Source organism: Phyllostomus hastatus, unplaced genomic scaffold, assembly GCF_019186645.2.
Source record: "Phyllostomus hastatus isolate PE091 unplaced genomic scaffold, TTU_PhHast_1.1 phas_contig_40, whole genome shotgun sequence".
Lineage (NCBI taxonomy): Eukaryota > Metazoa > Chordata > Mammalia > Chiroptera > Phyllostomidae > Phyllostomus > Phyllostomus hastatus.
The window spans coordinates 28279380-28303484 of record NW_025333872.1 but is presented as its reverse complement, the minus strand read 5'-3'; the positions used below and the strand labels follow the sequence as shown (position 1 = coordinate 28303484).

Below are 24105 nucleotides of genomic sequence, written 5' to 3'. Positions count from 1 at the left end.
TCTCTGAACCTCCATGTCATGTCTCAAGCAAGAAGGCTGGTTTGAATAATTCTTTAAGCCTCTCATTTAATGTCTACTCCTAACTTTAGGAGTAGAAGATAATGACCAGGTTAACATGTCTGTGTGTGTGTTTTGGTGGCTAGAAGTAATTTCTTCATTCTGTAAATTCCCATTACAATTTATTCCCCATGATCTATGACTTCCCTAAACTCCTACAGTTGGGTTGGCCAAAAAGTTCATTTGGTTTTTCCGTAGGATGGCTCTAGTAGTGCTTACTTGTCTTTAACTTCATTTGAAACAATTTTGTTAGACTGTATTGTGACAGCTGTCATATCAGTATGCATTTAAGAAACTAATCAAAATTGGTGAACTTTTGTGTAGCCATTTTAATATCGAAGATGGAAGAAAATATGCAACATTTTGGGCATATTACGCTTTATCATTTAAAGAAAGGTAAAAACGCAAGTGAAACACAACAAAGATTTGTGCAATGTATGGAGAAGGTGCTGTAACTAATTAAATGTGTCAAAAGTGGTTTGCAAAATTTTGTGCTGTAGATTTCTCGCTGGACCATGTTCCACAGCCAGGTGGACCAGTTAAAGTTGATAGCAATCACATAGTGATATTAAATGAGAACAGTCAACATTCCATCACGTGGAAGATAGCAGATGTATTCAAAGTATCCAAATCAATAAAGTTATTGGTGAAGATGAAAAATATGTCTTTTATTTTATAGAAATAACTAAACAGACTTTTGGGTCAACCCTTCATTTATGCTTTTTTTGTATATAAACATTAAAGGCTCTACTTCTCACTTGAGTATGAGACTGAAACTCTGCTACTAAACTGAACATCCTTGAAGATGGGGATCAGGTCTGATGCCATCTCTGTTTCCTGTACAGTATTTAGCCTGGTTCCTGGTACACAGCATGGGCTTCTCTCTGATGAGTGAACGAATGCTGAATAAATGACACTCAGCTTTGGGGATATTCATTACAGATGCGGTCACTTGTATGACCTAAAAAAAAGTGCAGAGGATCTGGGTTTTAGGATGTACTACTCAAAAAAAGACATGGTCAAATAAATGGGAAAGTAAATGGAGCAACATTAGACAATTTTTAAAACACATTAAGATGTTCTGGGTAAATTGACAGAAAATTCTGTTATAAATTTAAAGTTTTTTTAATGTAAAAAGACAAGTGACTCACATAGTCTTGAGGCAATCTCAAAAATAAAGTCTGCAATTTAAAGGAAGTCAGTTATAAAAATAAAGCAGTTACTAGATTCCTTTCCTTTCAGCATGGCTTTGAAAATGTGCCCTAGATAAAAGAAACAGAATTTAGTTGAGGCTGGTAATTTTGACCCTGGAAGAGACCTATTGTTATTTTTTTTTCTGTATTCATTTTAGCTCTTTAAATATTATTTGTGATTAACATGTAATATTTTATACAGAAATACATTTTAAAGTATTCTTATATATAATAGTGTTCTGTATTATCTTAACTGTTAAAGTATGTTTCATGAAGCCTTTTAAGAGTATGGCCTAATACTAATACATGCTATTATCTTAGAATATCACCTTGAAATAAGCCCAGTCCTTATTGTTCCCTGCAAGACTTGGCCTAGGTTTGCTTTTCCAACCTCACCTTGGGCCCCCATAACTCTACTTGGAGTGCTCTGGTCACCCTGGACCACAGAACATGCTCCTTCCCACTTGGGAGCTGGCTGCCCCTCCTACTGGGGACCCCCAGGCCTCAGCTTTTCATAGACTGCTCCTTCCCAATCATCAGCTTCTAGGTCTCTCATAGAGGCCATCTCTTATCTCTGTATTTAAAGTAGGCCTATCTGTTATTTTCTATCATAGCACCCTATTCATTAAATTCCTTGCTCTCATCACATTCTCTAATGATTTTATCAATTTGTCTACACATACACACACATATGTATGAACACAGGTTTATTTGAGTGTCGCCCCTGCTAGAAACAAAAACATGACAGCCGGAGCCTTGTCTGTCTCTTCACTGGGGCATTCCTGGCACCTTGCACAGGTGACTGGTACTCGGCAGATGCTCAACATGTATCTGTTGAATGAAACAATCAATCAATGATCACCATCAAATGTAATTAAGAATCTGTGGCTCATATTATTATTCATTTGGAATAAACTGATTGTAATTACTGTATTTGATTTGTTTTGTTTGTAATAAATTTCAGCTACTATGTGATCAAGTAAGTTAAGTATAAAATGTGCCTATCTTTAAAAACACTGTACTTTTGGAACAAACCAGAATTTTCATGGAGGCAAGCCCATAGTGAATGAAGCCTTTTACATGTATTTAAATGTGTTGTAAATAAGCTGCACGTATCAGGGTTTCCTTGGTCCCAAGGATATGGTAGAGGTTATATGGTAGAGGGAAGGTTTCTAGAGTTTATTGAACTTGAGGCAGTTATAATGATGACAATAACAGTTACCAAATATCAAGCACCTGTTATGTACTAGTTACTGTTCTAGAGAAGCATTATTTTTAATTTCAGTCATTATAATTACAAAAGTGACACATGCTTGTTATAATAATTTGAATGAGAGTGATGTTCAAGCAGAATAGTCTTTTTGTCCTTCACTCCAGTCCCACTTAGAGAATGAACAATTCTGGACTGGAATAGACAATTACAAGTGTAATCTTCAGTATTTTTTCCATTGTTTATTTACACCCTTAGGTATCGGGCTCATACTGACCCACTGGCAAATCAGCTGATCAGAGCAAGGATCCCTTTTACAAGACTTATACCTATGCTTTACAAGTTGTTTAATAATCATAATAATTTGAATCAGTTCTGTTTAGGCACATATTAACATATTGTATTAACAACTGGACCCCATATGTAGATGGTAACACTGAACATACTTTACTCATTCAAAGTGTATTTATATGCTTTCTAATAACAAATATAATAATAATATAATAATAGTAGTAGTAGTAATGGCTAATCTTTATTGCAAGTTTGTTGTGTGCCAGTCACAGTGTTAAGTTTATTTATCAAGTTTCATTCATTGAACAGGTGAAGACATTTGATTATTTTTAATAGCTTCAAATGATTAAAAGGATTCCACAGCAGGGCAATACCATAATTTACTCATTTCCTATTGCTGAATATCCCAATTTGCCACAGTAAATATCCTTTTACACATATTGCTTTAAGTTGCCACCATGTTTCTGTCAGAAATATTCCCATAAATGGGATAACTAGGTTAATGGGTATACACAGATTTTTAAAGTTTTATAAAAAATTTGATTAAATTTTGAGGATAGAAATAAGATAAAGACATGAAAGCAGGAAACAACATGATGTGCCCATATTACAATAAGGGACTCAGACCCAGCAAAGCTGGTGGAATAATTTGGAGGGTTACCAAAGGTAGGCTAGTTTAGATCTTGATGTCAAGTGGAAGAATTTAGATTTGCTGCTCTAGGAAGCAAAAAAACATTTATAATTATTATTGTAACATTTGCAATAACAAGACAAATGATTAAGCAGCCTTTCAGAACTGGAAGGAAAAATCCCAGTGGTCTGCTGACCCACACATATTTGAGCTTGAGCATGGTGTTCTATTCCAGACCATATGGACTCTGGTGTCTCAGTTCACTCAGGAACTCCTTGAGTAACAGAACTAGAACAGCCCACTGTTCAAATGCAAATGCTGTCTCATCAACTCAAAATTGCTCCTTTCATCAAGTTTGAGAAATATAACAGCAAAAGCCCTCTAAGGACACAATCAATGAGACACCACAGGCAACTTCCTATTCCCAGCCCTTTCTCCTCTTGTCACAGACTGAAGCCAGAGAGGCCGCTGGGGCAATCAACTTTGAGCCCCTGACTAATAAGCACACATCCCTCTCTGTCTGAACACCCTGGTTTTCAGTCCTTAGCAGATACTCCTGGAGTGATAATGACATTCTGTATCCCTCATCAACCAAAAGGTCCAACAGAGGGTGGACTTACCATAGCACAAAAGGCTAAGCCTACAAATCTCTGTGGTGCTCAGTATTGCCCATAGGCCCCTTGATTTATATGACTTCAGTTCTAACATAAAAATTAGCCCATCAGAGAAAAGGTAGAGTTTGAAGTGGAAGCAAAATGATCTATCACCTCTGCCATACACCAAATCTAACCACTCCATCTTTTTCCTTTTTACTATCTTTACTTCTTCTGCCCATCCTGTAAATATTAATATAGCCTATAGATCCATCTTTTGCCCTCTTCTTCAAATATTTTGTAGGTAATCTCATCTATTCCCAGAGCATCAATATCACTTTCAAGCCAGGGACTCCAAATCCCCCAGATCCAAATTCCCTTCTGAGTTGCAGACCTGTATTTATGATTCCCTATTGGATACCTTGACTGAGTTGAAAACAGTTTTACCTAGCAGGCACACTGTATAATGGTTCATGGCCCTTGTCCATGGGCCATGACCCATTGGGGGGTTGAAATGGGGTTGATACCCCATTTTAACTGTCAGTGCCCATTCTGTACTGGTGGCTAAAATTATTTTCATACCATAACTGGTCATAGCATTTCAAACTTAGCATGTCACAAACTAAATTTCTCAATCTTCTCCCAATCTGCTATACATCCTATATTTCTCTCTCAGGGAAAAGAACCACCATCAACTCCACTATTCAAGCAAAAACTTCAGAGTCATTTCTACTTTCTTCTCATTTAACATCTATATGCAATGATCACATCTAGCTGTCCTCCCTCCATTTTTGTTTCTAGCCCTGTTCTCCTCCCTATTGCAAGGTGCTGTCAGCTCCTTGGTTCACACACTGTCATCATTTCTCTGGCCTAGGGCCTTTGCTTCCTACCTTGCTTCCTTAATTCCAACATCTCCACTTTCTAAACCATGTCCTACTTAGCATCTAAACTTATGGTTATAAAACAAAAGTCTTATTATGTCATTTCAAATTCCACAAAAGTGTTTTCTGATTTCATCCAACAGAAACATGTAGGAATACATGTTAGATAAGGAATGAGATGAGATAGCAGTTCAGATATTATTTGATTATAAAGAAAACAAAACTTTCTTACTATGATACAATCTCTGTGTTCGATATTATGGATACCATTGAATAAAAATCTGGTACCTCTTTAGGAATATTTAACATTAAATAAAAAACTGAAGTAATTAGGGTTAACTGATATAGGACACCTAGTTAAATCTGGATGGATGAATAACAAGTGCCTTTGTAGTAACAGTGTGCTGCAAATATTGTTGCATGGGAAACATTAAAAATATAATTTATATGAAATTCAAATTTTTATTTGCTAAATCTAGCAACACTAAATTTAATAAATGATAACATATGCTACAATAAAGACATTTACACCACAGAACTACTACAAAGCAGAAAAAAATTACTCTTTCTGGGAGGCCTAGGAAGTCTTGGGGAAGGAGTGACATCAGTTAAAGTGATTAAAAGTTTATTCAGTGTATAATGTGTGTGTTGTGTGTGCCATACATGTGTGTGAAACAACGTAAGGGATATTCCAGGCAGAGGAGAGAGCATTTACCATGGCCAGAATGAGAGAAGCAACAGAATGTGTTTGCAGCACTGTACTGATAAATGCACTATAGTTTCTACAAGACAAATAAAAATGCCAATTTATAGAATTTGCCAATTTCCATGGTGTAAATACTCTCATTAAGGAAGATTTCCAATAACAAATGTGATGTTACTTTAATGTAGAAATGGTAAAATAAGTGATACCATAATATTTCCATCATACAGTATTTCTACTTTGTATTCAGTGGTTATGAATAACTCAAAAGCATAAATAGTCATGTATAACAAAATAATTAAGAAATGGTCAGTTTTGAGAATTTACTACATTTGTTTTAATAAAATGTACCTAAAGTAAGTTTATATATTTTAATTTTAAATAGCTTATAAAATATTTGAAAATTTAACAGTGGGCTTTCAGGAACTTGTGTGGGCCACCTCTCAGCACCCTACTGTATGCTGATAAACTTTAAGTCTGCATTGGTGGGTTTTAAGTATTTGTGTAAAGGAGGGTGAGGGTGGGAATATGGAGGAATAGGGAGCCTCAAGATGGAAAAAGGAATGGAGAACATCTTCGGTGAGTAAGGAATAATGCAATTTTGTAAAAAATGTGACTGTGAGAAGGCATTGTGGGAGATTAGGCAGCCAGACACTGAACAGTAATTTATTCATGGGTTATTAAGCCTGGAGGCCCCTGAGAAGGCAGCTGCTCCAACCAAAGCTGAATGGGACTGATTACACTGGTGAATGGATAGGAGACAAAAGGGTCAATTAAGTTTCCAACTCCAAGGAAAAGGGAAAGGGTCTAAGATAAGAGCATGGCAATGAGAATGGAAAGAAGGAACAGATGTGAGAGGATTCAGATTTAGAGCTGACAGGACACAATGACATTACATGGAGGGAGCACAAGGAAGGGGGAGTTGAAAATCTGGATAACTGGGAGAACAGAAGTGGCATGAATAGAAAAGAAAAGGTGAAGAAGAAAGTGTGTACATGACTGTGCATGCGTTTGGTGGGGTGTGTTGTGAAAGAAGTCATGGAGCTCATTTCTGTCTTATTTGGGACCAAACAACATACTTGAGTGCCCTTATGTACACAGAAAAATACTGTGTTGACTGCTGTGGACAGTACAGTGGTAAACAAGATTCCTCTTTTGTTAAAAGTGAGAAATTAAATACCCTCTAATCATAATTGCAAAACATCTAAATTTCATTTTCATTCATACACACAAAAAACCTATTTCTATATCTATCTCTATCTCTATCTCCATCTATATCTATGAATGTATATATCCCAAAGTCACACTTTTTCCAAGCCTGAACTTTTTTCATAATTATGGCCCCAAACTATCCCTTGTGTTCACATTAAGTGACGCTGGAAAGGACCAACCCAACTGTTTTAACACTTTTAAAGCTTCCAAGTATACCAGATGGTGGAAATAGCTCTCTGACATTGCAAGAAGAGGCGGAGTTAGGACAATCAAAGGGACAAACAAAGGAGGCTTTCATTCTCCTCCCTGATTCTCCATATTCTCTATTTCTCAATGTTTATCAGCTCATTTCAGCCTTCACAATAAAGGAGATAACAGAACCCATCTTGGAACCATTTATCAATTGTACCTATTATGCAAATCAAATGAAAGTATAATTCAAACCAAAAGAAAGCAATTTATATCACGTTCCAGTGGTATAACATAGTATTACATAGAATAGTAGATGAATTCCTTTCATAAAATACAGTCTCTACCTTCAAGAAGTAAACACTGCAGGTGGGGAAACAAGATATAAAAATGTTGTTTAAATTAATGATGTTTTTTCTTTTTTTGAAAATCATCTAAAGCAACCAAAGAAAACATGTCCCAAGGGCAGCACACAATTTATTGACAAATGACTCATATTCTTTTAAAGTGTTGCAGGAGTTCATCTTTAAGTTAAGTATCTATCCCTTTTTCTGCAAGCAAAACAAATAAAAGCCCACTTATTTGTGGAATTTGAGGGGAGGATTGCATGTGGGATGTGGGGGTGGGTAGGGCAGGAGAAAGTAATGGGCAAAAAATGGGGACAACTGTAACTGAACAACAATAACAAAAGAAATTAGATGCAAGAAGTCATTGATAGCGATTTTGTACATTCTTCTAGGTCTATAAAATTTTATATATGACATGAATACCACAAAGAGCATGACTTACTCACTGATTACACATTTTGCTAACTATACTCACAAGTAGAGTGAATTTTTTGAATAAGAATCCTAAGGGGTTATTGTCTTCTTACCCTTTTAGGCAATAGCCCAGGACTGAGTAAGAAGCTAAACGTCATTGGATCCTCACGTGGGTCACTGAGGTGAGTTACCAGGAATGACTGCCTTTGAGGGAGTCTGCATGTAGGTTCATGGGTTTGGCTGCCTGGCTTCAAGGTCTGGCTTCACTCTGGTATGTGCATAAGCAAGTAATTTTCATCTCTGTGCCTCAGTTTCCTTATTTGTAAAATGAAGATAACAGAGGTATTTTTTAAATTTTTGTGAGGGTTATATGCACATGAAGTGCCTAAAACAAAATAGGATGTAACTATAATTATGTAGATAGCACAGTTAATAAGAGAACCACAAACAGCTAAAACTAGACACTCTTCTGCCCCATCTTTATGTATAATGAAAGTTGGTGAGAGGTTAGAAAATGTAAATGTGTGTTCTTTTCCTTTTTGATGCTCCAACATGAAATAGTTCTCTACATTGTACCAGAGTCTTCTTTCCTATGGATCTCCCTATGGCATCAGAGAAGTGCATACTTCAGGGAATATAATTCCTTAGAGCTACAAGCCTTTTCCACTTCCTTATTTTTCATTAACTTGCCTAAGGCAACTCCGAGGCTCAAATTCTTGGGCTTTTTTTTCTTTTTGAGTGTCCTCTTCCTTGTTCCTTTCTTTGCTACATTCACTTTGCTACAGTCACAAAAGCCTGCTGCTTTCTCCTTCCAGATGACTCTCTCATCCATTTCTTCTATAACCACAATCAGTATTCTTACTATTATTAACTATGTCTGGTCTATTTTAGTCACCTAATAATTGGTCTCTTTCTCTGCAAGAAGGCCCTATTATCATCCATCATGCAAACTTCTGAAAAATTTATCGTCCTAAAATATTCCTTTAAGCTGGGGTAACTCCATGTTCATATATTTTTCATGTCTTCTCTCAGAATAAAACCAGTTTTCAGAGCCTGGATTTCAAGGATATCTATAAACTGGTCCCAACTCTTTTGCCAAATATGCTTCTCAAACTAGATTATACATTCAATGCCCCCTTTGCCTGATTGCTTCATTCTCACGCTGAACATTTTTACCCAAGTCATTTTCTTAGTCACAAATGCTCAAATCTGTCCTTTCTAATTACAACTCACACTTGGAGGAAAGCTAAAGTTCTTCTTTCCCCTCTGTAGCTTTTCCTGACTTCAGATCACCTCAGCAACAATTATTTATATATCTATTACCCACCTTTAAGGAAATTTCATGAACATTTTCAAGTAATTCATTTCACTTTTGACATTTACTTGTGTTGTATCTTTTATATCTGCATAACCACCGACTCAACCAATCTACCCACATATCCACTCACACACTCATCCACTCATCCATCCATCCATATACCCATATACCCACCTCTCATCTTCCAAATTACATTAGAAACTACTTAAGGGCAGAACATATACCTAATACTATTGGGGGTGAGGAGAAGTCTTCCTTCCCTTATCCTCTAATTTAGTACAGTATTTGGAACATAGTTTATGCTCAGTAAACATTTTTTAAAGAATTACAAAAAATCAGGTTAACATATCAGTGTTAACATAAATACAATAAAATTCCAAGTATTAGTGGATCTAACAACTTTTCCTGATACATACCTTTGAGTAAGGTCTCTCTGTGCTTTCATGGCAATCTCTAAGTCCTTTCACAGCCTTAGCATCATAACTGTTGTATGTTCCTGTTTGCCTCTCTGTCAGGTTAACTAAGCTATATCCTCTTAGATGTTTTCTAAGTCTCTAACATTTGTTGAATAAATCCGTAAAAATGAAGGAATGAATGTCAAAATATATGCTATATATATGGGTCATTTGAAAACAATGGAAATCTTATTTAATATTACTCAGAGTTAAATAGGACTTAAAAGGTCTGCTTTAGTATGCCATGTTCTGAAATCGTCTAATCCATGGCCTCAATTATATGTTACTAGTGATGCTATCTAAAATCACTGAAGATATCCTAGACACATTCTCAATGTCTAAGATTTGCTACATGCATTACAGATGAGTGCATTCACTTATCTACCAAAATAATTTTTTACTAAATAAACATTAATTCACTGCATAGTTTGTCCAAGGTCCCATGCTTGATCTTTTCTTTTAATTTAATATCTTCCTTCTAATACCAGCACAGAAGTAGCCAGCGGGTACAGATTCTCCTTTGGCTATAAGCTTCCTGTTTTTGCACAACAACCATCTATCTTCTTGGCACGGGCAGACAGTTCTCATCCTGGACAAAAGACTGTAGAACAGCAGAAGAGTGAGCAGTGATTCACAGAGTAGCCAGGCTGGGCCCCAAGACACAGTGACTTTCTAATAATAACATTGCCAATATTTATCTCCCTTTGTATCCATGCTACACCAGTTTTGGAAGAGAAGTCCATTTCAGTAACACTGATATTAACTTTGGTTTATGAAATTATCACTCATCCTTACTAATCTTTACTTTTACTAAGCATCTCAATGGTACATACCAGTGATCCTAAAGTAGAAAAGAATGTCAGGATAACATGGGGACATTTTCCAAATAGACGTTTCTTGGCTTCCCTACTCAAGCACAGTTTGAAGCATATGAAGTATGATGGGGTAATGTGAGGTGGCATGCATCATTTTTAAAAGTGCCCTGATACTATTTCACGCCACTTCTTTCAATGAGAAACAGTAACAGATAAGAAAAGATGCCGCTATATGCTTTGGCTGAATTGGTCAAAAATATGTTTTCTTTTTTTTAAATTGCATCAATATGAGCACAGTGTAAGTGCTGGTAAATGTTTGTTAAATGGGTGACATGATGAATAATGTAGAGGTTATTCACTGCACTTTAATAGCATGTGTGAATATTTCATAGTACCTCCACACAACCCTCTTATGTGCTCTCTCATTTCACCCTTGGCAGTTTCCAATGAGATAACTAGAAAGTAATATTGTTCCTATTTTCCAGATACAAAAACTGAGGTTTAAGAAAGTAAAACACCTGGGCCAATGTCACCAGCAAGTGAGTACCACAGCAAGGACTAAAAAACATGGTGTAACCCTTAACTCTTAAAGTTGACTCATTAGTCTATGAGGATTTGCAAAATTCTCCTTGGTAACGGCATAGACTATCTGCATATTTTGAATCCATCCTGTACTCTGAATTCATATACCTGGATTCCAGGCCAAGCCACGCCCACTTCCCATTGAGTGACTACAAGGCATGTCACCACCAAGGTTACCAAGGTTCATTCATATCTTGCGGCCACATGCAGGCCAAGTACAACCAGCATCAAAGCTCAGTTTTTGCACTCATCACACGACTCAGTGTAAAGCTACCATGAAATGTCTATCAAAAGTCTTCTGGGCTTGTGTAACCTTAATGTTTTCAGAATATGTTTTTTAAAATAATACTTTGTTCCTGTGGATAAATATTGTTTGGCTTAAGATTGGCTTGAGGAAGCTGAAAGAATGGAAATCCATTGAGCTGGCTGCTTGGGGCTGGTCCCAGGCTTAAGATGAAAGTGACCTTTAGGCTTCCTGGCAGAATCAACAAAATAATAAAACAATAGTATTCAAGCAAGAGCTCTGCACAGGAGGAGAAAAAAATGCATCTGGCCACCATATCTTCTATTCACAAGAACAAAAGACACAAGAGAGTATACAAGGGACAAGGTGCTCCAATGTCGGAGTCACCAACAGAGAACTGCTCAGATATCATTAACAGAGGACCTAGTTTAGCTGGCAAGGTGTACTTGGTGAAAGGAAGTAATAATCAAGGTCCACAAGACATTGCAGTTACATATAAAATGACTATTATCCTACTTTTGCAGAAAACCACACTTAGAAGTTAGAGAAGGCACCTTCTCTTCTGGGAGTCAGAGAAAAACACAATATTATCTTAAAATAGTTACAGCAGAAATAGGGGCATTGTAAGATTTGTGAACTGGCATAGAATGATTTGCGTAAAATATCAAATCACATAAAGAAAACGAAGACTTGTAAAAGTCACATTTTTTTTTAAATTCTGTCACTTCCTAATTATAACCATAAATTGAAAATGTCAGCATTCCTAGTGTTACTTATTTTTAAGTTACTGGCTGTACTTACTTAATTCTAAGGCAAAAACATGTATTTTTTTACTTGGAATTTTATTTTTCTAATATACCAGCTCAATACGATCCCTACCACAGGTGGTAATAAAACTACAGGCTGTGACATTGAACAGCACCTCTTATTGTGGGATAAAAACAATTTTGTTTTCAACTTAACAAAAAACCCTCATTACAATTTTGAAATAAAAATGTGTCTAAAAATAGTATAGAAGAGGTTGTTTGTCTCTGAATAATATCTTCATCTATAATAAAATATATAGCTAAAGAGCCTTTGCATATAAAACCATGTTCACTTTCTTCTTGGCTGAATTTTACTTAGTAAATGAGATATCTTTCAAAATGGAGCAATATTTTTGTCTAGTATCAATTTTTGAATATTTACTTCCTCTAGTGTATACAAACACCTACAAAATGATTAAATCTTCTATCTCAACAGAATATGAGAGTGAAAATCACAAAAATTATTTAAAATGACAAAATGTAATTATGTTTAATTTTATTTTTCATAACTTTTTCTTCAATATTTAAAGTTTGGTACAAAGTTACCTAAAGTAATATAATTGAGATTTCTAAAATTTTCATTTACATATGCCACCAAAGATACATTTGTGTACATAAATTGCTTAAGACATTATGAGACAATATATACATAACATTATATATTCAGTGAAGAGAAGACCTATTTTAGCATTTTAGAGATTTACAGATGCGACTTGGAGTCTCCTCCCTTCGTTATGCAATACAAATAGCCAATGAGCACATGGAAAGATGTTCAATATCACTATTCACTAGGGAAATACTAATCAAACCACATTAAGAAAACCATTCATCCACTTCATACCCACAATGATGGCTATAACAAAAAAGACCAACAGTAACAAGTGTTGTCAAGGATGCAGAGAAATTGGAATTCTCTTACGTGGCTGGAAGTAGTATAAAATGGAGCAGCATCTTGACAGTTCCTAAACAATGCAAAGACACATGTACCACATGGGCCAGTAATTCCACTCCTAGGCTTATACTTCAGAGAACAAGAACATATGTCCACTCAAACACTTGTACATAAACATTAAAAGCAGCTTTATGCATAGAAGAATAAAAACTGAAAACAAACTGAATGTCTATTAATTGATGAATGGATAAACAAAAAAGAAGTATGTTCATACAATGGAATATTGTTGGGCAATAAAAGTAATGAGACACTGATATATGCTACAACATGAATGAATCTTGAGAATATTGTAAATAATAAAAGCCACCCATCAATAATCATATATTGTATGATTCCATTTATATTAAATGTTCAGAACAGGTAAATTCATAGAGACAGAAAGTAGGCCAGTAGTTGCTAAGAGCTGGGTTTGGGGAGGAACAGGGGATGACTGCAAATGGACATTACGCTTCTTTCGGAGGGTCGAAATGTTCTGAAGTTGCATGGTGGTGACAGTTGCAAGAGCTTGTGAAAACCACTCAACTGTACCCTTTAAAAAGGTGAGTTGTATGTATGATATGTGAATTATATCTTAATTTTAAAAAGCAGACAATCACCAACAAAAACAAAGCAAAACAAAAAAGACTAAACTGAACTATGATCTACATACCTCGCTGCATTCAATTTATTTCTAATAATGTCACCTTCCACTGTCACATAAACATTATTTGCTATGCATATTTTTTGCTTGGCTATCAACTCTTTTTCTAGATTTTTACTTTCAAATGCCAACTTTATCGGCACTGGTGTGATCAACCATTCCAGTTTTCCCAGGACTAAGCAAGGGTTCTCATGACACAAGACTTTTGGTACTAAAACACAGAAAATTCCAGGAAAACTGAGACGAGTTTATTCTGGCATGATCTTGCATAATTTATGGTACTCAATTCCACTGCTCTTTGTTTAACTACTGGAGAGATCCTCTATACTGACTTTTACATTCTTTCCTTCTAATTGTACACCTTCCTATGCTATTTCACTTATCTTTATGGTTTTTACTATAAAGTAATTACTCACAAATTAGTTTATCTCATCTAAGTCTCTCCTGAGTTTGGGATATGAATTGCCAACTGTCTTCTGGATATTTTAATTGGCCACTAATACACAAGCCTAATGTGAAACCTAAATTTGTTTTAGTACCTAAATTAATTCTCTTTTAATTTTATCACATTCACTTAATCTCTTGAGCTAAAGTGAGTTATTTCTTCTCTTCTTTGCTTTATTATAACATCTAATGAATCATTATAATTTTACTACCTGCAAAACATTCTCAAATCTGCCCTACTACCTCTCCTACTCATTCCCATGAACATCCACAATTGATACTGATGAATACACAAGTGAAAAATGCACTTTGAAACACATAAAACCCTATAATGTTATAGCAAAGTTTAAAATGTAGTATTTAAATGTAAAAACAAACTAAGACGTTTAAATTCCTGGTCACTTTGAAAAACACAAAAACCCCATAATATTATGTCCAATTTCAAAATACCGTATTAAGGGTAAAGTCATGTATTGCTAATTTTATCCAATTCCACAAGTGTCCTATTCCTCAGAGATGCTGATGCAGTACTTCTCCTTCCTGTCTCCTTTCTTCCTCTCTTTCACACTTTATATCCACACTCACCCCCCAAACATACATGAAATCCCACCCTTACACACACACGGACACAGTTATAGGCTCCAGCCTCGAGTTCACACTTTATGTTACAGCAGCACAAGCTGCTATGTTGGGCCTCAAGGTTCTCTCCTTCTGAAACTCTTTGCCCCAAACCTGCCTACCCCTGAACTATTCCTCCCTCAAATTTCAAAGTAACTATTGGAGGGTCTGTAAATACTTTCCAGACCACACCAACCCCAAACAGAGTAAACCATTTTCTCTCTTTTTTTAAACATACTTCTAGTGTTGCACTTATCATGTAGTATTATAATTTACTTGATTATATAATTGCTGTCCCCAACTTGAGAAGGAAGTCTTAAGACAGGAGTTCTATTTTATTTATGTAATATATCATATACCTGAGGAATAAGAGGCATAAGACTCAATTTGTTGAACTCCACTAATATTTTTATATATTTAATATTTTAAGTGATGATGGCTTACATAGCATGCTTAAAACGTGACTGACATTTTAATAACTAAATAAACAATCTTTGGATGTTTTATGCACATAGTTATCAAAGATATAAATTATATTGGCATGTGTGTCCATCAATCTAGACATACTTGTGTGACCAAGTTACACAAGTACAGTCACCCTACTTCCTATTTCTCTGTATACCACTGTAGCTCCCTCCCCTGCTCGGTCAGTTGTTGGGAAAAAGGCACGTGCAATCCGTCTCCTTCCCCTGACTTCTTATTTCCTCCTCACACTCACAGAAATGGAGTCACACACTTATGTATAAAACTGCTATGACAAATGTCTCCCTTGACTTCTATATGGCTAAACCCAAAGGACACTTTTAATTTCTGAAGTTATTTACTGATTTTCTGCTGCATTTGATACTGTTGGACATTTTCCTTGTATCCCTCTGCTACCATGGCTTCAGGTTCTCCTACTTCTTTAACTATTAGTTCTAATTTGAGTTGGGGATCCTCTTCCTTTATCCATTCCTTAGGCACTGTTTTTACCTAGGACTCTCTCTGGTATTGATTCCCTAATTAGATATCCTTTGGTGATGGTATCTACTTTCCCATTTAACTCAAAGCTTCCGGTTCATATATCCAACTACTTCCTGGACTCAACACCCTTCAATACAGCACAGGTACCACAAAATTATCACATGAAAATCTGCACTACTCACTCCCCACCTGCCCCTGGGCCTGGTTTGATTCTTTAATTCTCTCTCTCAGGCAATGGTTCTTAATCACCCAAATCAATGATACGATAGCACCCCCCCAAACATTTTCCTTACAAACCATATTAAAGTTGACAATCTCATTTGACTTCTTACTCAGGTCTTGAGATGTTTCCTTCTCACACCCTCTGCTTCTGCTATAGGTCAAGTCCTTATCATATTTTTATGGACTATTACAATAGTCTATTAACTGATTTGTTTGTTTCTAGTTCTGTCCACATCACATTCCTACTCTACTTTCCTCACCTCTGCCAAAGGAAAGTAATACATAGTATATATATACACACATATACATGGAATAAAAACCTGACTAAGCCACTCTCCTAATTAAAATCCATTCCCACAACCTTATAATTTAGTGTTTATTTATAGTTTGACCCAGTTATCATATATAGAAATCTAAATTTATCCTACTAATACTAGTCAAAGTTGCATTCTTATATTTTCTAATCTATTCCATTCAAAATTAAAAACAAACAAAAAACTAGCCTGTATTGATTTTCAGACCTACGAATAGGTTAGGACATTGAAAAACACTGACCTACAAGCTAGAGCCCAAGCTTAATCACCCCCTGCCTTCAATTTATTGTTGCCTTTTCATAGCAACCTAGAAAGATACATAGGTGGCATGCACCACTAGCTAGCGAGAACCAACAGAAAATAAGGAATGAGTGCAAATTTTAAATTCTTCAAGTCACCCACAGAAAGGTTTATTATTTAATTAGAAAAGTATATAATAAGAAAGGGATTGCAACAGATCTCCACAAGTATAAGTCTATGGAAAATAAAAAAATAAATACATAAATACGGGGAAAAATCTGAAGTCTTGTTGGGAGGGATGACGATTTAAATAAAACCTCAACATGTGGAATGTATTTTAAAATAAATGTGAACTCTTCAAAAAACTTCCAAGAAAGTGCTTGAATCCTAATATAAGTAAAATATTCTTATGACCTAGAACATAGGACTGAACGTGAGAATCATAAGTTTTTCTATCATCAGGAAAATGGCTTTACAATATTAAAAAAATGGCAACATCATTGATAGTACTTCAAGCTTTGTACTTATTTTCAATGTACTTATAAATCATCTTCACTATGGTTAAATCAAAATAATTTTTAGTCCTTAAGAAGTACTGGTTAAAGGTAGAACGATTTTCAAGTATATTCATTGAGATAAAATCTATAAGCATCTATAAAATCTATACCCTTATTTCAGGATACTTATAATAAATCTATAAGCATCCTGAAATTTATTTAACAAAATGTTATATCCTAAAGCATAAATAATTTCAAATTATTTATGACTGTATGTAGTATACAGAATATAAACATTTAAATACATCATTTAATTTGGGTCTTTGCCAAGGCTAATAAAAATTACTTGTCACAGCAAAAGTATTTAAAAAATTACTTTTCTTCTTGGAGACTTTTTACAATTTTATCATTTTATTTTAGTTTTGCTTCAAAGAATTTTCAGATAGCTGAAGAAATCTATCTGAAAATCACTCTTAGGACACAGTTCTTCAAAGGCTTTTGCTAAAAATCTTGGAAGGAGGTATCTCCCCAGTAGTAACTACTTGGCTATAGTAGTTAGGGTAAGAGTACTGCTGCTGCTGAGACACTTTAAGGGGCTGTTTAATTTTTCTTACCAGAAGCATAATTCTTCTCAGAAGATTGACTATATCTTGTTACTGTGCAGAATTTCAAAGCTCTTTACATTTTTATCTAATCAAAATCCACATTTGCAACCCAGAGTTTACTGATCTGGTTTCTTCTCTACTTCCTGCTTTCCCCTTTGGCTGGTCATTTAACTCTTTACTAGAATCTATACATGAGGTTACAATAATAAAAATAAAAGCAGGTGGGCAATCCACTCTTTCAGAGTGTCCACTACCTTTAAACAACTAGTGTGAAAGTGGGTGACAGACCGCCAATGTCTTTCCCTTATTCACATGCCCCACCCCTCTCTGTGTACCTTGCCCCCCTACTTTCCCAGAGTCTTAGTCTCCAGCCCACATGCATTCCAAATCCAAAAGGCATAGAATTTGTCACCCTAGAGCCCAAAATGTGTCCTTTTCCTCTAATTAGTTTTATGCTCCTAATACAGTATTAGAAATATCACTTAACAAGGATACTTAACATAGAGCTCATGTTTCTAGATCATTTTATCTAATAGTAGCCTTTTCATTACACATACATACATCAGAGTAGCCAGAGTATCTATGCCCACATGTAATGTGAATTAATAAATTTTGTAACCAGTGATTTGTGTAAGACGACATTTTCAGTCAATAAAACCAATGCCATACTCACGGTGAAGGTTGGTGGGGCTGGGTTTCAGCATTTCTTGGTGTTTTGCAGGCAGCAGGCTTCGCCATGTCCCTGACAACACACCTGGGGCGCATGATAGACAGCACAACGCACTATTAATTATAAAAAGGGTAGAACAAACCTGGAAATTAAACATGGTACTAAAAACACAGTCTGGGGGAAAATCTTTGCAAGCCCCTTAAACAGTAACCTGGAGGACCTAGAAAAGCTCTTAGGGCTAGAAATTGTTGACTCAGGGTTCCAAGAGCTCAGTTATACCCAAATACAATCTGTGCTAGCCTCTGTACTTGACTTTCTTTTTAGCACCAATAAATGATTGTCAGAAGCTCTCCCCATAGAAGAAATGCTACTAAAAGCTTTGCCCTCACCATATGAAGACATCTGAAAGCTTTAAAAATAGGAACAGCTGTTGTGATGATATGTTAAAAGAGGAGCAGAATTTTCTGTAGCTTTGACTCTTTACTAAAAGATATGGACTCCTATTTTGTGCCATCATTATAACACAGGTCTTCCTCTTAATAAAAAAAGAGATCTGAGAGGCCTCCAGACAGCCTCATGTTCAAAAATCCCCTTCAAGCTAAAAAAAGACGAAGAGTTAGAAGAAAATATTCACATATAAAGTAAGTGTGTACATGTGTGTGTAAAATAAATAGAGAAGATGCATTCACAATGTGAAAAAGTAGTAAAAGGTCTTCATGTCTTAAGTCTTCCACCACAGGATATATAAATGCAGAGGGTGGATGATACACCAGAGTTCTGAAGGGCAGCAGAAGGACACACTCTTACCCTCATGTCAACAGGGCTTACAGAGCACCGCAGAGATTAATGGGCAGAAATCACAAAACACCCCTATAGCTCCAATATTCCTTCATCTCAAAAGCTTTAAAACACACATTGCTTTAAATAGGGATGCCTTGGTTATAAAGCTGAGACCCTCACATGTTAGACTTTTCTAAATGGAAATATCCCGCTGGGTCCCAGGATTCTCAAACATAAATTGTGTTCTTAAACTTTCATGGAGGTTTCTTGGAGGGCTGACTACACTACTTATATTTAGGGGCAGTCATGTTTTTTCCAGAAGTGGATTATTGGTAAGGCACTGGCAGATAAACTTTCCCAGAGCTAAAAGCTGCAAGGGCTAAATTCTCCACTTCTGAAGGAAATGGTGCAGGGAAACACAGACACAACACACAGAAATGTGTACACAAACACACTGCTCAACCACACAAGGTCAAGTAAGACTTGAATCAGTATGTGACATGACGAGCAAAGAAACTGGTGCCAGTGCAAAACCTCAACACATGTCCCCCTTGGGGTGAAGAAAAAAAAGTGACTTGTCAAGAGATAATGCTAAACTCTTAATGGATTGGTCAAGAGATGCGAGTCCAGAACATCTACCAGAACCACAAGACCTTCTGTTTTACTGCAGTTGTATGGCAGACAGCCACTCAGTCTGCAGAGTTAGGAGAACATTCTATAAGGCAGTTGTTAGGGAGAAGTAACATCCTGGGATTTATGAACTCTGAAGTTTTAATCTAACTTATATAGAGTACAATGTCCAGGAAGTTAAATTTCATGGCACTGGAAAATCTTTAGCAATTCTCACCCAACTTAAAATAACACATAAGGCATGTTTTAATCTACATGGACTGGTTTGTGAAAATATCGGAAATATCACCAACTTTGGAAAATTTTTTGAAGAACTGTATCTGTGAGAAACTACATGCAACCTTCTATCTTAGTTCATTTTCTTTTTTCCTTAAAGTTTCCGATATTTAATAACAAAGGTTTGAAATAAATCTGCTACTTAATTACTTTTCCTTAAATATGCTTTTAAGTTGATTCTTTTCTAATAAATGTGGAATATCAGCCAGCATTAGGGTAGGTTTCTAAGAAAAACTTTTTTTTTTGAGGGAAAGACAGGGAATAAGAAGCATAATTGGTAGGTACAAAATAGAGAGGGGGAGGTTAATAATAGTATAGGAAATGGAGAAGCCAAAGAACTTACATGTAAGAATCATGGACAGGAACTAAGGGGAGGCAGGATGCTGGGGGGAGGAGGGTGCAGGGTAGAGGGAGACAAAGGGGAGAAAAAATGGGATAACTGTAATAGCATAATCAATAAAATATACTTTAAAAAAGAAAACTCTCATCTAATCTCAAGGACCGAGTAATTTTGGTTTAAAATTACAACAGTTGACATACTACTGTGCCTGTTCATACTATAAAACCATTCAAATGACAACTTTATTTAAATGTCTGAACTTTTAAATTCTATTAGATAATGAAAATAAACACATAAATACCCAACAGCAATATATCTAAAATTAACTCATATATATATACACTTAATTTAAAATATATTTACTTGAATCAATTAATATGCTTTAATTAATTTTAAAAAGCAGGAAAACTATATTTTTCATGCTAACATATATCCTGAACACAGGAGTAAAGTAATATAGCTAGCTACTGAATCTGAGTTTTTAGGGGGAAAAATCTATTTATTCCAGATTGCTAATTGTTCAACCAATTTAAGGGGACTCTAAACTATGGTAATATGTATTTTATAGTATATACTCCTACATTTTCTAATTTGACTTCTTTTTAGCCAAAATTTTTTCTAGATATAAGAAAGCCCTACACTCAGATACACAGACACATAAAGAAACATAATATACTTTTAAGATTTTTGTTAGCCTGTGTAGATTAACATGTCTCTAAAATTATAATTGTTTTGTCTGGCATATCACAGTTTGGGGGATAAAAATGTAAGAGTTTTGACAGTTCTAATATATAGAAAATGTTTGGCCCCAGCACTTCCCATTATCTCCCATGCATTAAAGTTATTATAATAAGACTATAATAATAAAGTTATTATAATAACCCTCTTACTCTAAGAAACACAACAATGACATTTCAGCATGTTGTGGCTATTTCTCTACATATAATTTATTCCTTCAGCCAGACAGAGGGAGGCCACAAATGGTGCCACAATGCTGACTTCCCCGACTTACTACAGGCTGAGAGACTAGGAGTTCAAAGGTTTTAACCTCTTATTCTTTGCAAAGTATTTAATTACTTAGGGATTTATCAGACATGGGCTCCTAACAGTCTTCAAACTGCAGTGAGCATTCCCTCACTACTCAGGCATCACTGAAGATTTATGCAAATAAGACATTCTGCAACCACCTCAAGGAAATGCTCCTGTCTCCGCCCTCAGTGCTGCTGGGTTTTATGAATGACTGTAATCAATGCGATGAATGGCTGCCAACTGCCCACTCAGCCACTTCTACTCTTCTGTGCACTACACACGGGAGAAACTAGCATTGCCATAAGCCTGCTGATGAGGCTACGAAGGCTTTCATCTCTCCAAACAAGAACTAAGTGTGCTTCCAAATACAGTATGTAAATTAAAAATCCTCAAGGCCTCACCAAAATTACAATTTACATAATTACTTTCTCTCTTTTCAGTTTCCATTTTGGTGCCTGCAATCACTAGTGCCTGCCCCTCCCACTTCTGCTGGCTCCCCATCTGCAAAAAAAAAAAACACCCCAAAACCATACTATTTTATGAAACCTTATCTCATTTTGAACTTTATCACAATCATTTTATCTTTCATGACTAACTTCTGGAAGCTAGTTATTGTGTACTAAAGCTGGCAAATAGATTGTGACATGTTTACATTTTATTCTCAGTCTTTTGGTTTTAGAATTTTACTAGATTTCTTCCATCATCAATGGAGACAACAATTACACCCAAACAGGGGAGTGTATTTGTGCTTATTCACCAAATGTTATTATGCTAGTCTGCATTTGTCATAAGAGACCTTAGGGGCAATCAAAACAACAAATTTAAGAGAATGAAACATTTTCCAAATATACAATCTTTTGATTTGCTGATCACTGACTAAAAATATATAAACCAGGAAAAATAGACAAGAAGAGATCTCACAGGCTTTGTAGCTGCTATTTTCTTCTAAAACTCAGAGTCAAGGCTTCAAACCCCTCTTCCACATGTCATTATCCAAAAGTACTTAAAATACATGCAAAATTCCTATCTCTAGCTCAATCCTCTATTAACTCCAGACATCCAACAGCCCCTCAATATTTTCCTTTGAATTTCTAATGGACTTCTCAAAATCAACATTTCCAAAATAAAATTCATCTTCTCCCACCACCCCCCAATCTTCCAGCAGGCATCTCCATCTTGGCTGAATTGCAGACACATTTCTCTAGCTGTTCAGGCTAAAAATTTAGTCTTTACTCCTCTTTTCTTTCATACGTTGTGTCCATCTAATCCACCAGATTGGTTCTCCTTTCAAACTATGTCCCAACCTGACCATTTCTCACCTCCTCCATGATTGTCCCAGCCAGTACCACCTTCTACTTGGATTCCCACCACAGACTTTTAACTAGTCACCAGGCTACATTTGTCCTTCTCCTAGAGTTTATTCTAAACACAACAGACAACCTGACTCTTTTGAAAGAAAAGTCTGACCATGACTCCTTTGTTCAAAATCTTGCAATAGCTCCCCAGTTTGCTCATCTACAATACCAGAGTTTTTAGAATATAATCTGGCTTCCCATTACTCTCCAAGTTCATCTCCTACGGCTCCCTCCCCTGCTAGTCACTCTGCTCCAGACAGAACAGCCTCCATGCTGGTCTTCTTCAGACATGCCAGGGGTGATCTTGCCTGAAGGCACTTCCTTCTGTCTGCAATGCTCTTCCCTGATTTTGTCATGACAAACCCTGATACCTCCTTCAAGTCCTCACTCACAGGTCAGTTTTTGATGGTTCCTACTCTGATTATCCTACTGTACTCTGCTTCTCCTTCACTACCACGGCCACATACTTCCAATACCCTTGACCTTGTTCTGCTACTTACTAAAATGTATGGCCTCCCGCTGGTGAAATATGAACCACTCAACAGGAAGGATCACTGGTTCACTGACATACTGCAAGAGCCTAGAACAGTCCTGACAAAAAAGTCACTAAACCTTTGTTAAATGAATGAGTGAGTTTAAAAAAAAATCAAGCTTGAATAACTAATTTTACATGCTAAAACACTGACTTAGAACAGATTCTAGGTAATACCTTTTTTTGTAAGATTACAAAGTATTTCTATAAAATATTTATAAACTATAAATTAATTTATGGCTAATAACTTTTATGATTTGAATAACTCTCCTTATTTGTTTTATTTGATTTAACTAAGGTTCTCAGCAAGAAAAAATGTATTTGTTACCATATGACTAATTTAGTGGAAAACACTTTTCATTGCCAACTATATAACTGCTTTAAACCAGTGAGATGTTATTTTAACATCTACTATACTGATACCTTACCAAATAAAACTTTTAAATAATTGTACATAGAGCAATGTCTTAATAGTAAAGACAGAAAATCAATCCCCTTTTCTTCTGATTTTTCTAAGTAGAGTAAGAGATAAAAGCTTCGGTTTATATAAACTCCTACTATGAACCAAAATGTTCACAGTATATCTCATTTAGTTTTCACAATATCCTGCAAAGATATATGATTCTTTGCAGATGAATAAATTATAGATCTCAGAGATTACACTATTTTTCCAATAATAAGTGGCAAATGTTGATATTTTAAAAAGCCAAGATTTGTATCAAGGGTCTATTTGGCATCAAAGTAATGTCCTTTCCATCATTACAAAAATCCCCTCCTGCCATTAATACTTGAAACATGAATGGAAACTAATAAAAATTAATCACAAAGTTACAAAGTCCAGTATCTCAGATATCTTTCAATACCATTTATTTCATAATATAGATACATTGTTGAACCTATTTAAATAATTTGAATATTTGAATATTTTGTACTAGAATATATTGAAAAATTATTCTAGTATCAAAAGTCAATATTCTCTAAATGTAACATCAGAACACTGGAGATATCAGGGTATCAAGTTGAGTTAAATAAGAAATGTAGAGTGACCCTAAGAACA

The 24105-nt window shown here is 35.6% G+C and overlaps 1 protein-coding gene across 27 annotated transcripts in view; it reads right to left on the bottom strand.

Annotated features, from left to right (window-relative positions):
• The window catches only part of RIMS1 (regulating synaptic membrane exocytosis 1), a 421648-nt gene that overhangs the window by 326520 nt on the left and 71023 nt on the right, over positions 1-24105 (bottom strand). For 25 of the 27 annotated variants that reach the window (XM_045843939.1, XM_045843943.1, XM_045843959.1 and 22 more), the window contains exon 2: positions 18110-18190. The exons of the other annotated variants lie outside the window; for them this stretch is intronic. In XM_045843939.1, coding sequence (XP_045699895.1) covers positions 18110-18190 — 81 coding nt within the window. The remainder of the gene's footprint in view (positions 1-18109; positions 18191-24105) is intronic. 27 annotated transcript variants of the gene reach the window in all.